The sequence below is a fragment of the Nicotiana sylvestris genome, chromosome 4 (genome assembly GCF_000393655.2).
Source record: "Nicotiana sylvestris chromosome 4, ASM39365v2, whole genome shotgun sequence".
Taxonomy (NCBI): Eukaryota; Viridiplantae; Streptophyta; class Magnoliopsida; order Solanales; family Solanaceae; genus Nicotiana; species Nicotiana sylvestris.
The window spans coordinates 106,620,065-106,644,292 of record NC_091060.1 but is presented as its reverse complement, the minus strand read 5'-3'; the positions used below and the strand labels follow the sequence as shown (position 1 = coordinate 106,644,292).

General features: G+C 34.0%; 2 protein-coding genes across 2 annotated transcripts; one reads left to right on the top strand and one right to left on the bottom strand.

The window, feature by feature from the left end:
- Window positions 1-7,339: 7,339 nt before the first annotated feature.
- Window positions 7,340-12,680, top strand: LOC138889956 (uncharacterized). Its single transcript, XM_070173304.1, has 12 exons — window positions 7,340-7,789; window positions 7,923-7,978; window positions 8,052-8,139; window positions 9,022-9,828; window positions 10,093-10,383; window positions 10,533-10,563; window positions 10,660-10,866; window positions 10,977-11,039; window positions 11,131-11,551; window positions 11,644-11,764; window positions 11,852-12,372; window positions 12,470-12,680. The coding sequence occupies exons 1-12, from the start codon at window positions 7,340-7,342 to the stop codon at window positions 12,678-12,680; spliced, it is 3,267 nt and encodes a 1,088-aa protein (XP_070029405.1).
- Window positions 12,681-13,884: 1,204 nt separating this feature from the next.
- Window positions 13,885-14,985, bottom strand: LOC138889955 (uncharacterized). The gene is made up of 2 exons (XM_070173303.1): window positions 14,890-14,985; window positions 13,885-14,313 (listed from the first exon to the last, which is right to left on the bottom strand). The coding sequence occupies exons 1-2, from the start codon at window positions 14,983-14,985 to the stop codon at window positions 13,885-13,887; spliced, it is 525 nt and encodes a 174-aa protein (XP_070029404.1).
- Between the last annotated feature and the right edge of the window lie 9,243 nt (window positions 14,986-24,228).

Here is a 24,228-nt window from a genome sequence, read left to right as displayed (position 1 = left end):
ACTTTTCTCTATTTGTTCAACTACGTTTATATTGTGGTTGGTTGAAGAGCTCTCAATTAGCTGTGCCTATTTAGTATGTATTACTCGGGAGAGAGTGCATATTTAGGTAGTTGTTGAACAATATCACTCCCGACGTATGTGAGGAATCAATAACCAAGGGTTTAAAGGTGGGATTAGGGATAACGAAACCTTGGGTGCGATCTAAGTGAGTTATAATTAAAGTCAGCTAGCGTAACTCGGGAGAGTATGTCTAGTAAATTGTAGTAATTACTCGGGAGAGAATTACAACACGCAGAGCGCTCATGATCGGTAGAGAATACTTTGGCAAAATTATAGAAGACATAGCGGGAAGGATTCCAACAATTGGGGAAATCATAACTCTAGACCTCCTTAATCTTGTCTCTAACCCTTAGTATCTGTAGTTGTTAATTTACTATTTTAATTTGTTAGTTAGTTAGTTAAACACAAGAATCTTAATATCTATAAATTAGGAATTTTTCAAGCTTGAATTCTTGGTGATAGTGAACAACTGTAGTTAAGCCTTAGTTCTTTGTGGGATTCGACTCCGGGCTTGTAAACCGGATTATATTTGCAACGACCGCTTAGTCATTTTTATAAGGCATAGTTGGGCGTGATCATGGTGCGTATATAACGTCATAACACTTCCTATATCCCATATATATATATATGGGATATAGGAAATGTTATGGCGTTATATATATATATATATATGCGTATATAACGCCATCTGGTCAGGGGTCAATGTGCATATGTAAATGCATGAAATGCATGTGAAAATATGTTAATAAAATATCTCGGTACGTCATAAGACCATTATGCCTCTGATTAATATCATGAAATAAACTTTACCAACTTACGAATTTTTGAGACCCATGGCTAGATGATAGAATAATATGACACATAGGGAATTAAGAACATTAGCATCTCTAGTATTTCTATGAATAGAGTCATTTATATAAGTTTTGCATTTTCTAGTTTCGTTCATGTCATATAAATCATGCCAAAAGAAATAAATGATAGCCTTAACATACTTAGAATAGGGAAAAATTCGTATGATTTTTTTGAGAAAGATTGCAGCGTACTCCCTTAGAATCGTAAAATCCCATTGATATTACCATATGAAATCTCGTATGAATTTTTGTGGCAATTCTGTATGATCACTTTGTGAATGTGATCACAACCTTGTTAGAGACTTACTAAAGTACTCTCACGTTGAGAGCCTTTATGGCTTCTTTGTGAATTCCATATCTATGTTAATGAAAATCTTGAATTTGAGAAGTCAAGAGTTATAGTCCTTTAATGTCGAGACAGCTGGCTTCACCTTTCAAACTCATTTCTTAGACTTCCACTTTCTTCATTGGCATTGTTGTGTTTTTGTCAACACATCCTTAATGACTTTGCTATTTCCTTTGCTCCCGTGGCTTTGTTCTCGTATTGTTCTAAAATTTCACTCATTTCGTTTCCAATCTGTCTTGGCTTCAACGATATTTTAATTTTGGTGAGTTTCCCTTTCTTTCTATAGTTGTTGAGCTAGGTTCTCGGTAGTGGAGTTGAGTGGGCTTATTTTAGTTTTTACGTGTATGTTTCGAAATACATATGTATTAGTCATTTTTTTATCATTTCTTCAAAGATTTCCGCCTTGCAAAGTTTGTCAAGAGTCAATTAATGGCTCATGTATGTGGCTGCCACGTTAATGCCTTAATCTTTGTCCAAAGACTTTAATTAATTAATCACTAATTATTAATTAACTTTTAAATTTTTTCACTATCCAATAATTCACATAATTAAGGATTATCTCAAATTACTTAAAATACTATACTTTTAACACACCTTAAACACATTACTATCATGGTCATGTGGTACCTTGTATAATACTAGTCCATAAATACCGAATATTTTAGCTCGGGCCGTATTTTATCCCAAAATATTAAACTTCGACAAAATTTATTTTCTTTGATTCTCTTACATTCACGGATTTACTCATCACTTGCTTGAAATAGCATAATCCTTATAATCTTCATATAATCTTTTCCTTGGACTGATGTCAATTACCTTACGACAATTTCAACATACAATACTACAGGGTGTAACATCATCGTAATTTAATACTGCGAAGCGTAACATCATCGTAATGTAATACTGCAAGGCGTAAAATCATCGTAATATAATACTGTAGGACGTAACATCATCGTAATATTGCGAGGCGTAACAATACACCACTAGCTGCGATCAACAATGTCTGCCTTAAACCACCTACATCCATTTAAAGATGTAGCGCCCCCGGCAAAAAAGACGTTAGTACTATCGAATAGTACTAGTACGTAAAGCTAAATATCAATCTTAATACAATGAACAATGAAATATATAGGAAACATTCATGGTGTACAATAAGAGCTTCAAACAAGCACAAAAATCATCAAGTAAGAATCACAAGGTTTCTGGTTAAAATTTCCATCTTATTAGGTTGCCAATCTCAGTGACATGTGACACAATCCACAATGCCACCGTGACCCTACACGGAGTCCGATCTCGACCGGATCGGCTAGGCCATCTCCCTTGAGACATCCACATTCACAATTTCAATCAATCAATCCAGCACAATTACCACCATGTGTGCGACATGGTGTTCGATCACGGCCTGATCGGCTAGGTCATCTCATTTGTGACATCATCCTCTCAATCGTTCATTTCACTTCACATTTCTTTCCCATATTTCAATATATTGACACGAGCGGCCTCATTTATTATGTCATTCTCGGCACTTGGCCGTATTTCATAATTCAAGTTTCTCTTTATACATATTCAATAACATTATCATCAGCAACAATAAGGCCTATTATGTAACGCATTTTCATACATAAGGGAAAAGCTTGGAAATTCTAAGCACAAAGAGGCTTTTCATACAAATTGGCACAATAATTTTTATTCAATTTCTTTGACATGAGTTCTTAACCTTTCTCAACACATATTCCACATTTTAAAACATATTCACAAAGGAAAGTATGACATGATAAGTATTTCGTACAAATATTGAACACATATCATTCCACACGACACATTTGGGATAGTCAATTCTAGTATGATCAATTTGGGGAGTTACACCGATTACACGAACGCCTGGGGATTTCGATTCTAAGAAGAAGGAAGTTTAGTCATACATACCTTGTTTAAGCTTTTCTTAAGTTACTACAACGTTCCGAAAATTCTAGCAATCTCAATCTATTTTGAGACATAACAAAATCGAACACAAATTAGGAAGATATTCATGGTTTCAGCTTATTTGAGCATTTTATCAAACACTAGTTATGCATTTTGATTTCAAAACTCTTCTACAAGATTTCTTTCATTCCCTAACCCAATCTTTATTTATTTATATTCAACGATCTTCCCACAAACCTTTGTATATGCATGTATACATAATGCTATTACACCCCAGAATCATACCTCAATCACCCATCTTATACCCCAAACTCGAAATTAAAATCTAGTGTATAGAACCTTACCTCTTAGATAAAGATCTTGTGGTTGGTTTCCTTGATTCTTTAAGATTGATTCAAGATTGAATGATTAAGATGTACCTTCTTATCTCTCTAGAATGCTCTTACCTCTCTCTAAAACCCTCAGAAAATTGCCCTAAAATAAGCCCCAAGGCATATTTATCAAAATGGGGTCGGGTTATGAAAATAGGAAAATGAAGCCTCCGAATTCGGGTCTGCGGTTGCAGAATGGACCACAGAACGGGTATATGGTTGCATAATGGATCGCAAAATTGGTTCTCAAAACTGGGTTTCACTGGACAGGTATGCGACCATTTTGCGGTCGCATAACCACTTATGCGGTTGCAGAATGGCCGCAGAATTGCATTATGCCAGCCTTTGGTAATTTACCATAACTTTTTGTAGGAGTGTCGAAATGACGAACGGTTTGAAGAATTAGAAACTAGATTCGAAGATATTTCATTTGATAGGTTGTTAATCACATAACACATTATATATATGTAGATATGATCGTCCAAAGCCTAGACTTGTGCGTACTCCTTTGTAATTTTAGCCTATTATGTAATTTTTCAACTTGACTTAGACTTAGACTTCTCCTTAGATCTCACATTACTTATTATATGACTTATACACTTATTACCATATCCAATTTATATCCATCATATTAATTATCACATAAAATATTATAGTTAGCCTACCTGGCACCAGAAATTTTAAATTACTTAGCGAAATTTTCTGGGGCCTTGCAGCCTCCCCCCCCCAAAGCCTTCGAGTTTGCGACCCATTTGTCATTTCCGCAATGAAGAACTATCTCCAGCCTCCCCAAATGCCCAGAGCCTAAGCACTAGCGTGGAGGCAGCCGTGTTCGCGATGGTCAAATCATCCCAGGCCATCGCATGTGCAAGTAGACCATCACGTTCGCGCATAGTAAAGCCACCCCATCTCAACTAACCATTTGCGAATGCGAGACTAGCTCTGCATTCGTGATGCACACTATACCAACAACAGATCAACCACTGCAACATGTATAAGAATGGAGGAAAACTACCTCAAAACTCACCCGAGCCTATATAAACCTTTCACAGACGTGCCTGTAAGCTCAAAATATCAAATATACATCAAGAACAAAAAATCACACATCAAAACTCAATGATTTCAAAGTTTTTTAGTTCAAATTTTCAACTTTTCCCAACAAGCATTAAAACGGCCTCGGATCACTTGGGATCCCAACCAAATAAGCGTACATGTCCAAATCATCATATGAACTTATCGGAATCGTCAAAATATCGATTCGAGGTTGTTTACCAACAATGTTGAGCGTGGTCAACTCTAAGCATTTTAAAGTTCAAAAATTAAGTTTTCTTTGAATAATTACATTTAAACTTTTCGGAAATTAAAACTGAACGGGCACACAAGTCATAAATCATCAAATAAAGCTATATAAGGTCTCAAATTATGAAATGGGAAGCTAAAATTCAAAATGACCTATATCGCTAGAGAACCACACCAAATATATACTCTCGGTGAGCAAAGTGAGTAAATAGTCCGTTTTAGGATTTTATCTTTAAAAAAAAACGTGATGGGCGTGTGTGATTACTAGATATAATGTTGATTTATTATTCTATAAGGGATATTTTAGAAATTTCATCTGGTTTCAAGCATACTTTCTTTTAAAACTTTGTCTGGACATCATCCTTTTTTTCCTTGTGTAAATGGAAAAAGACAACTAAATGTTGAAAGTCTCTCCATATGGAGGCTTGTCCCATTCATATTACTTTTCTTATTTAGCAGACTTCATAACCTTTGACCAGCTCAAATTCTGGACTTTTCCACTTAACTTTAACAACCCAAAACTTAGCTCCCTTAAAAAAAAGGTAATGATAAATTAAAATTCTTTTCAATTCGTTCTTCTTTTACTTAACAAAAACGAATTAAAGAAACTTGAATTAAAAATTATAAATACAAACTATTGAATATTGTGATCTAATCGCATACTTAGACAATAAGGTTAGCGTTTTATTTCAAAAACTGAACAACATTTTTTACTTAAACTTTGGAGGGATTTTCGATAATTTATCTTAAGATTTGCCTTTATAAGAAAAGGAAAAGATATGACATTTGTAAACAGTAGGGATCATAGAATGGCCAAATATATATGTAGTCCCTTAAACCTGTTCTGTTTTTTCATTTAGACACTTGAACTAACTCACGTTCCTATTGAACACTTAAACTCAAACTTTAACGTGCCTATTAGACACACTAATAACATGGCAGTGTGCGTGAACCTCAATCTATTAATTGGTTATAAACATAGTTTATTACATCGTTGTTCACTCTTGTGACACAATGTTTGCCAACTACAACGTGCCTTGATATTGCAATGTGCACGGATATTGTTTCAACATTATGACATATAATGATCAATAACCGTTTAAAATAAATAATCCGTAAATAACAAGCAATATATGTGATCAACACGATACAATTCCTACTATACTCACAAACAGATTATGATAGCATCTGTTTCATGAAGCTGTAAATTGTTTACGTTACTTTCAATATTTACTGAAAAGATAATTTTGATTTCACTGTCAAGGTTGGGTGTGCTGGAAAAATTTATGGAGAATAAAAACTTGTAAAGTTTGAGGCGTGTCAAAGACATTAATCTTAAGGATATTTCGCCCACATAATGATGAATAAGATTATGCGTATCATTCAGGATTCAACAAGCTCTTCCAGATATAAATTGGAAACAGAATTAGCAAAAAATTCAATAAAGAAACCCAGAATAGTAGGAGGAGGAGAAATAGAAAGGAGAGTCAGAAAATCTTTGCCATTGTTCACAAGAGTGTATGTATAGGAGGAAGAAGAAGTTTGAGAAATGTGGGTCTTTAGCTCTCCAAAAATCATATTTATAAAGGTGTTATTCCCACAGCTAATTAACGGCTAGTTTATAACGATTAAGTTGACTATTTTAAAATAAGAGAAAGTAGATAAAAACAAGGGATACTAATAGTACTTCTTTTTTAGATACCCACAAATTCCAACAAGGTGATCATGTAAAATTAATTACAAGTTTTGAATCCGTGCGAATCAAATGTAATGAGCAGAGCGGCGTAAAGTGAAAATAACAAAGAGCAATGTGATCATTCTGCATAAAAATAGGTACTTTTTGTTGACAAACTTACCCTTGACATTATGCGCCGCTTTTGCGGCTAATCCGAGGACAACAGTTATTACAATGATTAGAGCTCTCAATACATGTCGGGCCGGGCTAATCTATTCGGTTCACGTAGGTTTTAGTAATTGATGGACTAGGTTGGACTAGTCCACTATTTTGATGGACCTTATAATGGTCAGTCACCTCAATTCTATATGGGAAAATCCCACTCTATACCTATTAGGCCCAAAATATTTACCTTTTGATACTCATCCCCAAACTATTTACTCTGTCTATCTAGTCGGCCCAATTTATTTACCCGGCCCAATCTACCCATCTCTCCCTTATCTTCGATCCAGCCCATTCTGCCTGTTATTCCCAAGTTTTCCTTCTTTCTCTATCAGTTAACAGGGTACACTTTCCATAACTCCATAGCCAACCGATGAGAACGCAAAAGTGAAACACATTCGAGTTGTAATTTTTTTTCTTCCGATTTCGTTCTATCTCTTCGTCTAGTACCTAATTTTGGGTGACATTTTTGCTTTGGGTGAATTTTTTGCTTCTGAAAGTACATTTTAGTGAAAGTGGATTTTCAAAATCATAGGATTTTTATGTTTTCCTTTGTACTTTTGTGAATCAATGTCTATGGGTTGTTTTCTCTATGGGTCGGAAGAGTTGTGCGCGTAGATGGTGGCGCTTTGGACAATATCATTCTTCAAAAGAAGTAGCTGCTGAATCTGTTGCCTCAGCCATGTCTGGGCCTAGTTTTTCCTTATTTTCTGATTCTCAGTCTCCACTTAGTCGTAACCCTAGCAGTAGTCATGTTGAAAACACAACTGAAAATGTAGAATTAGAGGGTGGAAAAGGCAAAAATATTAATGTCGCGTCAGTCGATGAAACTCCCTACCTGTCATTACCCGACACAAATTCCGAACCAGTCATAGGAGATGTTCCTGTGACTGATAAGGGAAAAGGTAAAGTTGTTGAGGATTCTGAGTTAGGGGGAAGCCGACGTGAATCCGTGCCTAAAACAGAGACTCAACCAGTAGATGTTGATTGTAGCGATGATTCTCAGTTAAAGAAGAGAAAAATTAGTGTCGCACCCAATAAGGTAATTTTCTTACAATTATGATCTTTGCGATTTTTAATGTATAGTACATTGTTATTTTTTGATTTCTTATTATGCTTTTGTATTATATTATAATTATAGTCAGTTGTGTTAATTTTTTGAATTAAATAGACAGATTAAATTAATGTTCTGCTTGAGGTTTAAAAAAATGGTCGCTGATTCACTAGTGCTGTCAATCAGTAGCTGTTGTTGTCAACCAAATTTATTGAAGCCAGAGCTGCTCTGTGTGATTTCTGATTTTCAGCTTTGCATTAGATGATTTTGTACGTGATCTAGTGTTTAGGCCAGTTGATAGTGGTGGGGAGAAGCAAGTATGGAAGGAATGGGACCGTGTAAGTTATGTGTGCAGAATGAGCTTTTCTTTATATGTGGCATGGTGTGGATGGGGTCAATGTGCAGAAGCCCCACGGCCTTGGCTGGTGACCACCACTGGCATTGATTATAGGCAGGCATCGGGGTAGAGTGATCATGTATGGGGTGTTTTCTGAATAACACCCATTGTCCCTTTTGAAACATCTGAAGAATCTCTTAACCTTAAGTAATAAGTTAGGACATGATTGATTTATTTTCTAATGAAAATGATTTGTTGAATTGGTGCTAAGTAGTATACAAAAAAGATGTCAGGTACTCAGTTACATGATTGATATAGTACTTGAGTCTGGAAGGGGGAGGCAATGCTATTTGACATAGTTCTTCTAAAAAATTGCATTTATGTTCTTTATCCGATTGTTGCGTAACTGGTGTTTTGTTGCAGTGGCAATGGCACGCATGATGTTTCCCATAGAAATTTTGTGCCTATAGACATAGTGTATGTGTGTTATGTGATAGTTTTTATAGTTATAGACAGTTGTTGGAACAACCCCGTACAACTATTTACCATGTTAGTATAGTTATATGCTATCATATGCTTCTGGATCTTTTTTTAGCTATCTTCGCTATTTGTTTTTCCTTTAATAATAGTAGTATCGTACAGTATCTTGAAAATACTTTATAGCTGCATTCCTTTTTGCTTTTTCTCTTTATTCCTATCTGTTATGTAATAGTAGTATAGTCATTTGTAGTTGCCGGAAATTAGTCAGTATAATTGTATACTCTACTGGTATAATTATATGTCATATTGGTATCATATGGTAGTTGTGATATTTTTAGTTGGTTTAGTTGCATTTTAAGTGAATTCTATTTCTAAAATTATTTTATATGAACATGTTTTGCAGTGTTGGGATTTCCTTGTGCCTATTGACTTAGATTATAAACCAAAGGTTGATTGGGATACCAATTGTCATGTTATTCATCAATTGAAAGCGAATTTATCAAAGCGGCAACTTCGACTGTTTAAGAAAACATGCTTTGGCTATTTTTTGGATCTGCCACCAGTGATTGTGCAGATTCGTGTTATGCACCATTTGCTTATGAGAGAAGTACATCATGAGGTTAAAAATGAGATGTGGTTTGTAGTGAATGATTCTAGGTTGCGGTTTGGCTTGGGTGAATTTGCACTTGTTACTGGGTTGAAATGTAAGGGTGGTACAAGTATAGAGAGCATAGCAGAGAATAGGTTGATTTCAAAATATTTTGGGACTGCATCCGTGACATTTGCCCAACTAGCAGACTGTTTTAAGAAGAAGAAATGGGAAACGGATGATGATGCGTTGAAGATAGCAGTTCTGTATTTTGTCAACAGCTTCTTATTTTCTCAACTCAAAACAAAGGCTATTTCACGGTCTTACATTGACTTGGTTGAGTCTGGTGATTTTAATAATTATCCCTGGGGTATAGATGTTTATAAAGCTACAATTGACTCGTGTTCCAACAAGTTTCAAGATAAGCCTTCTTTTTATAGACTTGGTGGCTTCCCGTTGGCTTTACAGACTTGGTTGTATGAATGCTGCCCAAGTTTGGATGGTCACTTTGCTGATCATCTTGGAAACAACAAACTTCCACGAATTTTGAAATGGGCAGTCATGGGTCAAATCCCGAATGAGCAAGTTGCTTTGCAAATGTGTAGCTTGCAACGCAAGCCGGTAATTTTCTCATAGTTTTATTGCCTCTCTTAATGTTTTGGTACACTAGTTTAGTCACAGTTGTAGCAATATCCCAGTTTAGTGATATACTCTGTTGGTATACATGTATACTATATTGGTATCATGTATACTATATCCCAGTTCAGTGATATACTCTGTTGGTATACATGTATACTATATTGGTATCATATGGTAATATGGATCTTTTTTCTTTCATATTTTATTATCATTTCTATTTCTAACTAGTGTGCTTAATAATTGCAGCTAAAGAACATCACCCCAACTGATGATGAGAAGAAACAATTTGATGTGCGTGGTCTAAGCTTTGAAATTGAAGTTGAGTGCACTGACAGCCAGCCCGATAGCTTTCAGGTTTTTGGCACTCAATTACCAAAGACACAAAGTATGTCTGAAAGTACTGGAGATGATTCCCAACCTACCAATGATGAGGTAATGAAGGAGTTACAAGCTTTGAAGCTTTTTGTAGAGAACAGATTTGAGGAGGTGCTTGCAGCTATTGGTAGGCAGTCAGTGAAACCAGAGGGAAATTCAGCGGTATTCATCTTTTATATAATATAATGCTATAGTATATTGTTCAAAGATGCAATATATGCTTATAGGATACTATTTCATTCTTTACTTTTAGTGCACATAGTATTCTTGTAATATACATAAGACTAAAATTGTTAGTTTCTCATTTTCAGCACAAGCAACAGGATGATGATTTGCGTTCTGGTAAAATGTTGTATATGTAATTTTTGATTATTTATTTATTTATTTAACTCTATGTATTTGTGCATTGACTAACCTTTTTTAAAAAACTTTTTTCAGCCCCCTTCGTAAATGAGCATGATTTTGGCTTGGATTCTAATTTTGAACTATCTGCATCTGCAATGGATCAAATCACCGCTATTACACAACAAGCAACATATAAGCAGTCATCTCATGATGTTAAAAAGTCGGGTCCTGCTCCGCTGCCATCAGGAATCCCTCTACAGACACGAGATGTTGTTATTGAGTCTAATACTGCTCCACAGCGTACGATGTTGATGTTACTAATTCTGTAGTTAGTATGTAAATGATAGGTTCTTGATAGTTTTTTATTTTTTATTTAAGTAGTGATGTTGATAATGCTTTTATGTGTTTAGCATGTCGGGTTGATGGTGTTGGTCAAGTGGATGTTCGTGGAAGTAATGTGAATTTGCCTTCTGGTAATGTCTTCTACATATAACTTTTTATTCTTTTTTTCTAAATTTCTTAACTTTGTATATTTATTTATTCACTAGCATTTTCTAATTTAAGCTCCATGTCGACACGGGGGTGATCTTCACTTGGATTCTGATTTTGAATATACTGATTCTCAACTTGATCTAATTGCTGCCATTACACAAGGAGGGAGACGTAACGTAAATCAATATGGAAATGATTTGACAACTCGTGCTGTAAATAAGTCTAAACCTGATCAGTCGGTATCAAGAAATATTGTTCAGATACAAACAGATGTTGAAACTACTCCTGCAGTTTCAACACGGAAAAGGCGCCTCGCAGCTGTAAAACAGTCACCGTATAGGAATGACTGGCAATCTGGTGTTAGTGCAGTTGGGGAATCCTCGAAGGTTATCAAAGGAGGATTTCCATTTGTAAATGACATTTTAGAGACGGTTGATTTTAAGCTTACGACTGCATTCTCAAACTTTGTTGAAGCAAATATGCAATTGGGAAAGTGCGTATTCGTTTCCATGTACTTTTGTTTTCATTTTTTTCTTAATGTTTGTTGTTATATTTCTTATCCATATCTTCTTTTATACGAAATAGGAAAGTGTATTTACCTGGTGATCAAAAGCTAGAGCCTTGTTTTGACTTTGAAGTTGAACAGATTGATGATAAGACGTTTTTCCATACCTTAAACTATTCTGGCAGGCCGCTCTCTAGTTCGGTATGTGTACTGTTTTTTATTTTTGTTGTTGTAGTAGTTCATTCATATTGTTAGTGGTAGTCATGTTTTCTTCCTCTCTTTTTGCAGCACTTGAATATTATATTCTATTATCTTAGGAAGAAGGCGAAATATGGAATTAATATGCCAATCAAAGTCACAACTACAGATACTCTTTTTAATAATATCATTCAAAGGGTTTTCACAGAATTTGTAAAAGGTGGGAAACAAGATCATTTGATTGATAGATCAGACGATATCATGGAGTACATGAAAGGATTTAGGATGCATTGCAACACTCCATGGCACCAGGTTGATCATGTCCTTTTTCCAATTAATTTGGCAGAAATTTGGCATTGGATATTGGGGTGTGTGTCATTACACAAGAGATGTTTTTATGTATATGACTCGCTACGTAGTCGAAAGCACAAAAAAGCTATTCAGAAAGTGGCAAAGGCTTATGCTGTGTTGATCCCCCTATTTCTAGTTAGTATTGAATTTTATAACCGAAGAAGTGACATTGTAGTAGAAAATGGTCTGCACATGGGAAAGAAGTTGACTGATCCTTTTGATATTGAACTGATTACAAATCTGCCAACACAGCAAAATTCGTAAGAATAGTTACTTTTTTTACTTTGTTTTCCTCATTCATATTAACATTTTCACTTCTAATTGATTTTTATATTCTATTCATTTGTTTTATTTCAGAGATTTTGGAGTATATGTTGCTTGCTTTGCAGAGTATATTATTGAAGATCTTCCAATCCCTGTTGCCAATTTTGATGTTGATGGTCTTCGAGCTAGGTTTGGTATACTGTTGTGGCACTATGGGAGGAACAAGCAGTTGCATAGCGAATCAAGTGAATCTGAGGCTCCAGTAGCACCTAAAAAGACTCGTGGAAAGAAACGCAAGAAGTAGTATAGGTCTCTTTTTGGTTTTAGTTAATTGTATCATGAAAACTTTGCAGGATTTTAATAGTTTTTGGTGAAGTATGGTATTATTAGTAGTAAATGACCTTCTGCTGATTCAAGACTGTAGGAAACTTGTGCCTTTATAAAATATTTCCAGCTGCTAATGTTTCTTTTGTCATATTTAATTATTCTGGTTCAAAATATGTGGTAATAGATTTCTTCAAGTACATGGGGATTATCAGTATAGTTATGTCTCTTGATGCTGAAAATTTGCTGATTTTGTTTCTGATTTCAGCTTGTTTTATTAGTCTTCTTCCATAAAGTTGTTGGTTTATTAGGATGCCGAGGTCCATTCCTTTGCCAGAGGGTAAGGTTTAATGGATTCAGCAAGTGAAAATTAGGGGCAGATGAAGTGAACACTTCCAACAACATACAAAGTAGTTGTGACAGAAGTTAAATTATCTGCTTTCGAATGTGATGATGGTCTAAGCTTTAATGTTCATCTGTAGTTTTAGCATAGATGGTGTATTAGTGTAGTAGAACTATATATCAATCAGGTATAATGATATACCATTTGGGTATCACGTTGTATTTGACTCATCTTTTTTTCTGCAACAACTAAATGTAAGTACTGACATGAGTTGCAAAGTGTGCGCATTTTAGGTATCACGTTGTATCTGGTGCACCATTTATATTTCTGCGCATATTTTATTTTAGCCATATTAGTGCAATACCACTATATACCAGCGAGGTATACAAATATAACATTGGGTATCACCTTGTATTATTGTACCTGATGATGCACAAATAACTGCATGTAAATGGCTTCCAATTTGTTATAGTTCAATACATACATGAGCTGCAAAGTGTGCACCACTTCTATTTCTGCACATATTTTGATACTAGTAAGGTGTACAGATATACCAATAAGGTATACAGATATACCACTTGGGTATCACAGATATATTTTAGCATCTTTTTCCTGCAGCAACTAGATGTAAATGCATCCCACTTTTATATACTAAAATAGAAAATAAACACATTCTTATTGAAAATACAAGTAGTCATATAAATTTGTTGCCAAAAAGTAATTTCGCAAAGAATCATCATACCAAATATATGTCCAGTGCAAGAAATGCATTTTATTTTTTGCTATTCAAATGCTATGATTCTACAACATATGAGTTATATAAAAATATTGAAGCATTATATCAATCTCTCTTTGGAATATTTTGGCATGTTCTCCGGTTGTGTCCTTTTCTCCTGCATAGTGCACATGTAACTGTATTTCCTTCCCATCCTCCTATGCCTCTCTTCTTTTTAGGTCTTCCTGGTTTGATTTTTCCTTTTGGTGGCAGTACCACCTGCGAAGAGACATGTTCTGGAATTTGCCACGTTGTTTCATCAGGCAATTGATTTACTGGTATCTCATATGTTTTCAGCAAATAGTCTATGCTGTAGTAATCCGAGCAATACTTGTATGAATCCATATGGAATTTTTGTATAACTGCCATTGCATGTGGACATGGAATATCGTCTAGCTGAAACCTCCCACAACTGCAGTTTCTTTCATGTAGGCGCACCACATTTCTTATTTGGCCATCAATTACTAAATGTAAGAATTCAGTTGATGGCAACACCTAGTATAATTTTAATTAAGAAAAGTCATTAGCTATATGAAGTAATAATATTTTTTAAATAAAAATATTCAGTTGTTTAATAAAATCACTAAGGTAAAAAAGTAAAAATACAATACATGTAGTGTTTTTATGATTTTGAAAATGCATACCATCATCGTCTGTGATAAGATAGTATTATTTGCCAATATTTTTTCATACTTTGCACCAATCTTCATAAATGATTCCACTGCATCCTTCCGATTGGTGTAATACCATTTTGAATCAATGTTGTCATAAAGTCAAGCAAATTCACAACTGGGAGGTCTCTTGCATGCTTGTTTGCTACATTTACTGATTCCGCAATATTCGATGTCATGATCATGGTTCTATTTGCCTTGGAATGCTCCCGGGACCATTTATCATATCCAATATCTATCAGGTATGTTTTCACTCTACTATCAATAGCTTCTAACTCTGTCATATGCCTGTTGAATTCTTCAACAGTGTATGCTCTTGCTAAAGCAAAATATACTTCTTTGATTTATTTTTGGCTCTTCCTGAAGTTTGTCTTTATGTTGTTCCACAGATGGAACATACATGCACAATGAGGGACTTCTGGATAGACAATTGAAGTTGCTTTCCATATAGCATCATGCCTGTCTGATACAATGCACATTCCCTCTCTTTGTCCATAGGTTTCTCTCAACTACATGAAGAACCATTCCCACGATACATCATTTTCCGAATCAACAATTGCATATGCGAGGGGTAGAATTTGTCCTGTAAACCCAAAGAACAAAATATCAATTACAGCACACTATATTAATTTAGCATTTCATATAGTAGTATAGTCATAGGTAGGTGCAGGTGTGTAGCAAAACAACTATATACTTTGTTGGTATACTTGTATACCATACTGGTATCATATAATATTTGAAATTTTTTTTTTGTTTCTTTAACTGAATGTAATTGGATTGTACACAAAATATTAATTTAGTATTTCATATAGTAGTATAGGTATAGGTACGTGCAGGTGTATAGCAAAATAACTATATACTCTGTTGGTATACTTGTATCATAAATATTTGAAAATATTTTTTGTTTCTTTAACTGAATGTAATTGGATTGTATTCTTACCCTCTGCGTCTTGCGTGGAAGCCGTGAGTATGGTCCCTCTATATGTTGACTTTAAAAAACTTCCATCAACTACAACTGTTGGCCTACAATAGACCCATCCTCTAATCGATGCATATATAGCTATGAATGCATACAAGAAGCTCCCATCTCCTTCAGTGTGTAGTCGTGTCACTGATCCTGGGTTAGCGTACTTTAACATATAAAGATATGTTGGCATTTTCTTGTATGATTCACTTGGTGATCGTCTCAATAATTGCATTGCTTTTTTCTTTTGATCTTCATGTTTGCATGTAGCTTAAGTCCATACCATATGCTTTTTGGATGTCTCTCTGGATATCTGTTGGTGTATATATGGTTTTCAGGTCAACAAGTTTATCTTGTACCACAGCTACAACAAAAGCTGAGACAGTTTGCTTTTGTGAACAAAATCTCTTATCAGTTAAACAATTGTGGACAAAATTGAAATCTGTCACTTTGAAAAGATTTGATGCTCGCAGGCTTGATGCTTTAAGTCTCCAAGTGCATCTTTTATCCACGCATTCAAGGATATACCCGTTTATAATACAAATACAATTATGTATAATGTTTTATTGATAAAAACACACACACAAAAATCCGTACAATTATATACTCACATGGTATACTCTGTTGGTATACTTATATACTGTATCAGTATCATATTTTGCTGATAAAAAATATAGACAAAGCAGCACAATTCTATACTCACATAGTATACTGATTTAGCATACATATATACTATATTGGTATTATGTTTTACTGATAATAACAAAGACAAACCAATACAGTTATATACTCGCATAGTATACTGATATAGCATACTTATATACTATACCAGTATCACTGATAAAAAACACAGACAAACCAATACAATTTCATACTCTCATAGTATACTGATTTAACATATTTATATACTATATAGGTATCACATAGTTTTTTTACTTGAAAACATGCAGACGAACCTTCTTGGGCATGATTTATGAACCCGATATTGACATTTTTCTCTAACAGCATACTGTTTCATAACGAGAGCCAGCAGGTTCTTTCTTCGTAAATTTGTCCTTTACCAACATTTTGATGAAATTGATCAGTTATGATGTTTGCATCATCAAGTTCTAAAATGGCGTCATCTCCTTCTTGCACATCAAACGTAGTAATCATATCAGTGCTTTCAAATTGTGCAATTTCTAGTGAAATTGGAGCAACATCGAAACTGGAGGTGCTTGCAGCTATAGTGTTTTTAGCAAACGACACACACAGGGGAAGTGTTGTCATCCCTGCACTTGATTTTTTCAATTCCATATAAACACTAACACTCATATCGCTGCAAATTGTAATTGGTGGATATCCTTGAGCAATAGCATACTGAATAACTATTGTTTTACTGTCCTTTTGCAGTTGCTTTGCAATTTCTCTGAGAAGTTGTTCAAATTTTCAATAGGTCTTTATTAGAATTGCATCAACATGAAAATTTATGAAATTATTGTTATCATCCCATTCTCCACTATGTTACAGCAGAATTGGAATATTTTCCATGATTCTAAAGTTATAATCACTTTTATGTCCAAAATTGAATCTCAACAATGCAAATTTCAACAGTGTTCGAAATCAACAGTGTTCGAAATTTCAACAAAACAACAGCGAAATCAAACCTCTAGATCTCCAGATCTCCAAACCTAGATTATAATTTTCAGCTAAAATTCAGAAGTTTAGCTCCGAAATCAAAATCAAACCAACAGCAAAATCAAAATCTGAAGAGAACAGCAAAATTAAAATCCGAATCAGCATCTTCGATATGTTTTTTCACACTTACTGCTCTTCGATCAGTGAAAATCTCAATTTTGTGCGCTAATTTTCTGAAATTTTGAAGAGCTTCTGCGTTTTTCCACGTTTGTGCGCTAATTTTCTGAAATTTTGAGCAGCTTCTGCGTTTTTATACGTAGGGCATTAAAAGCGTGGGTAGTTATTTTGTTATTGTCGTTTATTTATTAAATGGGTAGGAGTTGTAATGATTTAGTGGGTAGAATTCTTTAATGGGTATGGGAGGGTAAATAGTTTCACTTTTATAGGTAGTCCTGTCTTTTCCCCATTCTATATGAGTTGCGGGCTCCCACGAGCCGGCCCATCATTTTTTAAAATATAATTTTATATTTTTTAAAAATTCTAACCTAAAAATTAAAAAGTTAAAAGTTAAAAAATATCTTATTAGAAAAAAAATTCAAAACTTAATAACTTTTTATATTGTTCTAATATATCACAATAAGCACTAAAAAATACTAAAAGACAAAACTATATTTCATTCACTAAAAGTTAAAACTCAAAACAAGCTACTCAAGAGAACGTCCATGAAGTTTATGGGATATCCAACACATCATCTTCATCAAACACATTTGAATCCGCTTGTGATAAGGTTGTCTTAACATCTTCACTTTCATCTGCATCTACAATTCATATGCAATATTAATTAGTTAAATATTAAGAATACTTAAATTTTAAAAATTAATAATATTCAAATTCACATTAAAAAGAATATTACCAGCTTGAGTATGGGAAAAGTCGTGCAACCAATTTCGAGTAGTAACAAGTGTTTGGACATTTTTATGATGGATGCAATTTCTGTACTTGGTAAGAACACGTTGCTAAATGTTGATTTCGATGCTACAATAGTAATAGGAATACTAAGTACATTGCGTGCATCACTGAAAGATCGGGATATTTTCTAGAATAACTTTCCAATACATGACAACATCCATCTCTTGAAACTTCTCAAGATCAAACTTTGATTCCTCTAAGTAAACATCCAATTCTGACTTTCCATCACTAGATGCAGTATCATCTTCAAATGCTTTGAATTCCTATGAAGTTAAAAATACGACAACACATATAATAATAATTATTATAATAATAATAATAATGCAATAGAGTTAGAAAATATTCAATTCACAACAAATGAAAATTACTTACGTTAAATATTTTGAATTCCTTGGTGGGTTTACTTCTATCTTCACTTGATGTAGTCAGAGTACTAAAAAATTGTATGAAGTGAAATAATTAAAGTGCTTCTGAAAGTAGAGACACAATAAAGTCCTTAGAATAAATTAACTAAAGATATTATTATACACTTTATTTTCAAGAAAGAATACGGATTAATTATAGCAAAATGACATGCTTCAGTTTTCATTCTTAACATATAAATTTAGCTTTAAAAAATAGATCAACTGAATAAATTAAAAAGCTCATGCGGTTTAACATAGAAAAAAAAATAAAGGTATTTTAAATTGTTGCAAGGTGTGATAATATAAATAATTTCTTAACAATTAATGTAACTTTTTTATTGTAATGCATGCAATCTTATAATACTAGATAACTAATTTTGACAGTATTACTATTGGGGAATGGCTGAAGAAAAAAATATTCTTGTTTTAGTTATTGAGAATAGAGATAGCATATAGAAGTTCTTAAAACCTAGTTTAATACTCAATGAAAAATATTATAAATCAGATCATTAATATTATTACTATTTAAATAAAATCATAACAATAAAATTAAGAACTAAACAAAAGAATAGAACAACAAAGTTAAATGAGAAAAAGAAAGAAAACTAACATGTACATCGTCGACTACGAGGTAAAAATTGCACGGGGCGCCCTATTTGGTCGCCCTATTTAACCTATACCCATTTTTTAAAATTTTTTTATCTTGTACCCGCTTTTTAAACAACTCCAGCCCACTTTCTCCTCCTCCTTCGTTTTCTTGTTCTTGTTCTTCTTCTTCTTTCTTCTGATGTTGTTGGTGTTGCTATGAAACTTCAGTTCATAGGATGATTGTCATAAGTATATTTATCAGATTATTTAAAAATAAATTATAAATAACTACGTAAGTTAGTAGACAATAATTTGTGAATATTTCCACGTACGGAAAGTTGAAGGCCACACTTAGTGATTCTTTTCATGATAATTCTGTTCTTTTCACGTTTATTGTTTCCAAAATTTTATGATTTAGATATTGTTGGCAGTTTGATTATTTTATAGTAGTCTGATTATAACAAAACTAATGAATCCAGGACAAAAAAACTTCAGCTTATTTAGTGTTGAAGTTTTTACAAATGAACTAAATAACTCCAACATCTTCTGCTGAAGTTTTTGAACAAGCTTTATGACAAAACTTATCAATCCAGGACAAAAATATTTCAGCTTATTTAGTGCTAAAGTTTTTACAAATGAACTAAATAACTTCAGCATCTTCTGCTGAAGTTTTTGAAAAAGCTTATCCAGGACAAAAAAATTCAGCTTATTTAGTGCTGAAGTTTTTATAAATGAACTAAATAACTTCAGCATCTTCTGCTGAAGTTTTTGAAAAAGTTTAATGACAAAACTAATGAATCCGGGACAAAAAAAAATTCCAGCTTATTTAGTGCAATTACAAACAAAAAGTTTAGCAAATAGAGAACAAAACTTCAACTACTATGCTTAAGTTCAGCAATTACACACAAAAATTTCAGCAAATAGAGAACAAAACTTTAGCTATTATGCTTAAGTTCAGCAATTACAAACAAAAACTTCAGCACACTTGGTTTAGCACACTTGCTACTTCAGGCATATCTACTAGAATGCTGAAGTTTTGCGTGATTGTCTTTGCTACTTCAGCCCTGTATGCTGAAATTACGCGAAAAAGTGGGTACGCTTGCAATATTTTTTACAAAATAGACACAAATTAAAACGTGACCCCAAAACTGGATATAGATGCAAATGCCCCGACTACGAGAGCTAAAGAGAGTTCCAATGAGAGCGAAAGAGAATTCCAAAAGAAGTAGCCTTACTTCCTTTAAAGTTTAGCCGTTTAGGGTTTAGACAATTTAAGATTTTATTAGTTATTTATTTAATAATATTTATTAACTTAACTAATTAACGTTTTAAGACTTTAAATTTTGATCTTTTAATATGATGAGCTTAATAAACTTTAAGCTTGAGATACTCTTCTTGTTATTTTTAGTATCATATACTTTTATATTTTATATATTTTAAATAAATATTTTTATTAGGCTCATGGGCCGGCCCAGCCCAGCCTCAGTTAAACCACACAAGCCACGGGCTTATTCGAGCCGGACTTAAAAGTCTCGTTTTTAAATGGGCTCCAAAAATTCTAGCACAATTCTGCTAAATCACGGGCTAGGTTGGGCTAACGGGCCAAGCCCATATTGACGGCTCTAACAAAGGATTTGCAATGAACCAAATGTCCATCCTCAATGCATGAAGAATATGACACTAGCAACTTACATTCTCACAGTTGTCATAGTTCTACTAATTTATGTTCATCTCATATGCAAAACTCTGTTTGCTACACAAGAAACAGAGGGAGAGACATAAGTATGATGAAATAAAATACTAATGGTTAAATATGAATAATATATTGAAAATGGCAAAAATATTTTCCATAAATATTGACTAGTTAAAATAAGATTATGCAGGTAAGAGAAAGAAGATTTAATGTATACTCGAAACCTGAAATTATGAGAAAAGGATCTCGTAAAGCGAAATAATGCTTAAAGATTGATGGTAGGCTGGGAACACTGACTATATTTTACATTTTAATTGTTACACTTTAATTATGTTTAAGCTTAATTACTTGTATTTTACTTATTACATGTGATGTACCTTACAAGAAGCAATTTCGAGCTGAGCAGTATTTTTGGAGCTAAACCCGATAAAATGGAGCTTTGAAGTTTGAATAGAACCCCAAAAAGTAAATCGGATTCGCGTTGGGGTTTTGAGGGGCAAGTCTAGATATGAAAAATTGAAGAAAAATCATAAGCAAAAAAATTTGCTTCGCCCTAGGCAATGCGACAGTGGGATTGGGCAGCAGATTGAGAAAAATCAAGCTCTCTAAAAATGCCAATTGGCGCGTCGCACAACTGGCGACGCCGTCTGTGTAATTTTGTGCCCAGTTCTTCCATTCCGACTAAAAAAGGATAATTTTATCCAAGGGTATTTGTATATGGTACAAATATTCTTAAAATACGATTTTTGAAGGACTTTTGGCCTATGAAAGAATTTGAGAGCATCGGAGGCTTCACAATACAAGAATTCATCTTCCTTCCACCAATTCAATACGCGAATTTGGATTGTAATATTGGATTAATATTTTTCTATTCTTAAACTTTATCTGTCATGATTTCTTCCACTATTATGGAGTAGTTTTCACTTAAGATTTTAACAGACATGGTGTATTGATTAACTATTTAGAGATACAATTCTTATTATACTCGAATATATTGATGGAGTTTTGAATTATTTTGTGAATTTATTCTTTATTTTGTTTAATCGGAATAGGAGTAGTTAATTGAATATCTTTGCATCGTGTACTCTAGTTTTAATTTGTGATTCTTATAAGTAATCGCAAGAGCTTTTTGAATTTTTTGTTGAACTAAAAAATAGGGAAACATTCACGAGAAGTTAACCTTAAGATTGAACCATCAATATTTCATAGTAGTTGCTCACAAAACTTTCTATTAGTTTATATCTTGGAATTGAAGTTTATTCTAAAGAAGAACCTTAACTCCGAAAAAATATAATTGGTTGGTGAATTATCAAGAATCAGTAGTACTTTAGAAGTGAACCAAAATAAGAATTGGATCCCGAGATAGTAGTCTTGCACATGTCAAGTCAATTGCCCTTATTTCTCCCATTGATAATTTCTTTGTTACTCAACTCTTGTCTTTCAGCGATCAACTTCTACTTGATTTTAATTTAGTTTGTTAATTATAACTATTAGTCATCTTAGATCAAAGATTTATTTATCCTGAATAGTGTCAAGTCAGAAATTACTAGAGCAATATTTAAATCTAATCCTTGTGGATATCATACATGACTATACTCTATTTGGATAGCGAGTTTGAGTTTTTATATACCGATTTTGCACTCATTAAAAATTAACATCATTATCGGAGATAGTGTTCAAAATAATTTTTGGTGCTATTTTAGAAACTAATTTTCATTTCTTTTCTATTCACGTGTTCTTTTGTGTTCGCATGTGATAGATTTGAATTTTATGGTGTATGCCTCAACCATAATTCCATATAATCCAGAGTTAGAGAAACACATGGGACAATTGAGAGAAAAGAAGGAAAAAAACATAAAGTTCTTGGAACAATCTTCTACCCAAGAGAATATGGTATACCATAGCGAAGACCAAGAAGGCTTGGCTGCAAGAGAAATAGCCCAGAGGGAAGTAGCCGCATAAGCAGTTGTTGAAGCAGCTCTTAGAGCTGATGAAACCGTCGAGGATAATGGAGGTTGAAGAATCAATCTAAATTGGCCTCTGCTTGAAGATCAAACTATACTGCACTTGGGCCAGGACAATCATTGGAAGACTATGTCGGGCTGGTCTACAACCAAGGACTATCTAGCGTGAGACCTTCACCAATTGTAGCAAATAACTTAGAAATCAAGCAAGGGCTGCTCTAGATCATCCAGAATAATTGTGTATTACGAGAAAAACCCAACAAAGACCCAAATATTCACTTGATGGACTTCGATGGGATAATGAATATTTTCTGGTACAACGTGCATTGAATGATTCTATCTATTTAAGGAATTTTTCTTCTTCACTCGAAGATGATGCCATGAACTGGTTGCAGCTGACTGGGTCAATTCGGACTAGAAATATATGTAACGACCCGATCGATCTTTTGTCTATTTGAGCTCCATTTTTCCCTTTTGAAGCTTCTCCTATGTGTATTAATAGTTTTATGACTTGCGAGGATAATTGGTTTCATTTTAGAAAAGTTTTGAGATGATTTGGATCCATTGGTTCTTAGTCTGGAAGCTTAAGTTGAAAAAGTTAATCGAGGTTTGACTTTTATAAAAACGACCCTAAAACGGTTTTTGATTATTCCAATAGGTTCATATGGTAATTTTCAACTTAGGCATATGCCCGAAATTAGATTCGGAGGTTCTTAGGTTGAATTGGCTCTTTTTGCCGAACATTGACAATTTAAAGGTTTAGAAATTTCTTAAGTTTGACCGTAGATTAACTTTATGGATATTGGGTTCAGATCTTGATTTAGAAACTTGAAATAGATATGTTTTATCATTTGGAACTTGTCTGCAAAATTTGGCATCATTCTGATTTGGTATGATAAGAATCAGACGCTTGGTGTAATATTTGCGATTCTTGAGTTTCATTATGAATTACATGTGCTTTGGTGTTCGCTTCGTGATTTCAGATGTTATTTTGGTATTAAAGTTTGCTTGCAAGTTCGTACAATATTTTTATACTTATATAAATGTTTGGTGTGGATCCCCGAGGGGTCGAGTGAGTTTCAGACGTGTTTCGGATTTTTTGAGTCATATTTTATAACTCCTGATCTGTTGGTGTTGCGGTTATAGCAATTGGGAGCACCAATTCGCAATTGCGAAGGGGGCAGGAGGGGTTTCAAGTGTTGCTATTGCGATGCCTTAATTGTATTTTCAAAGTTAGCATTAGACTTGGGCAGGTCACATTTGCGATCGCATGGTCGCTTGCGAATAGGCTTCAATCGCAAATGCGAAGCCCATGTCGCAATTGCGACATCTGTTTGGGCTTACATGGTTCACTTTTGCGATCCCTGAGTCATATTTTAAAGGGGTCGCATTTGTGAACCCCAAGTTTTATTTGCCGACATTTGTAGCTAAACAAAAGATTGGGATTTTAGGACTTATTCTTATTTTATCATATTTTGGAGACCTAGACTCGGTGGGAGGCAATTTTAGGAGAAGATTTTCATACAAAGCTATTGGGTAA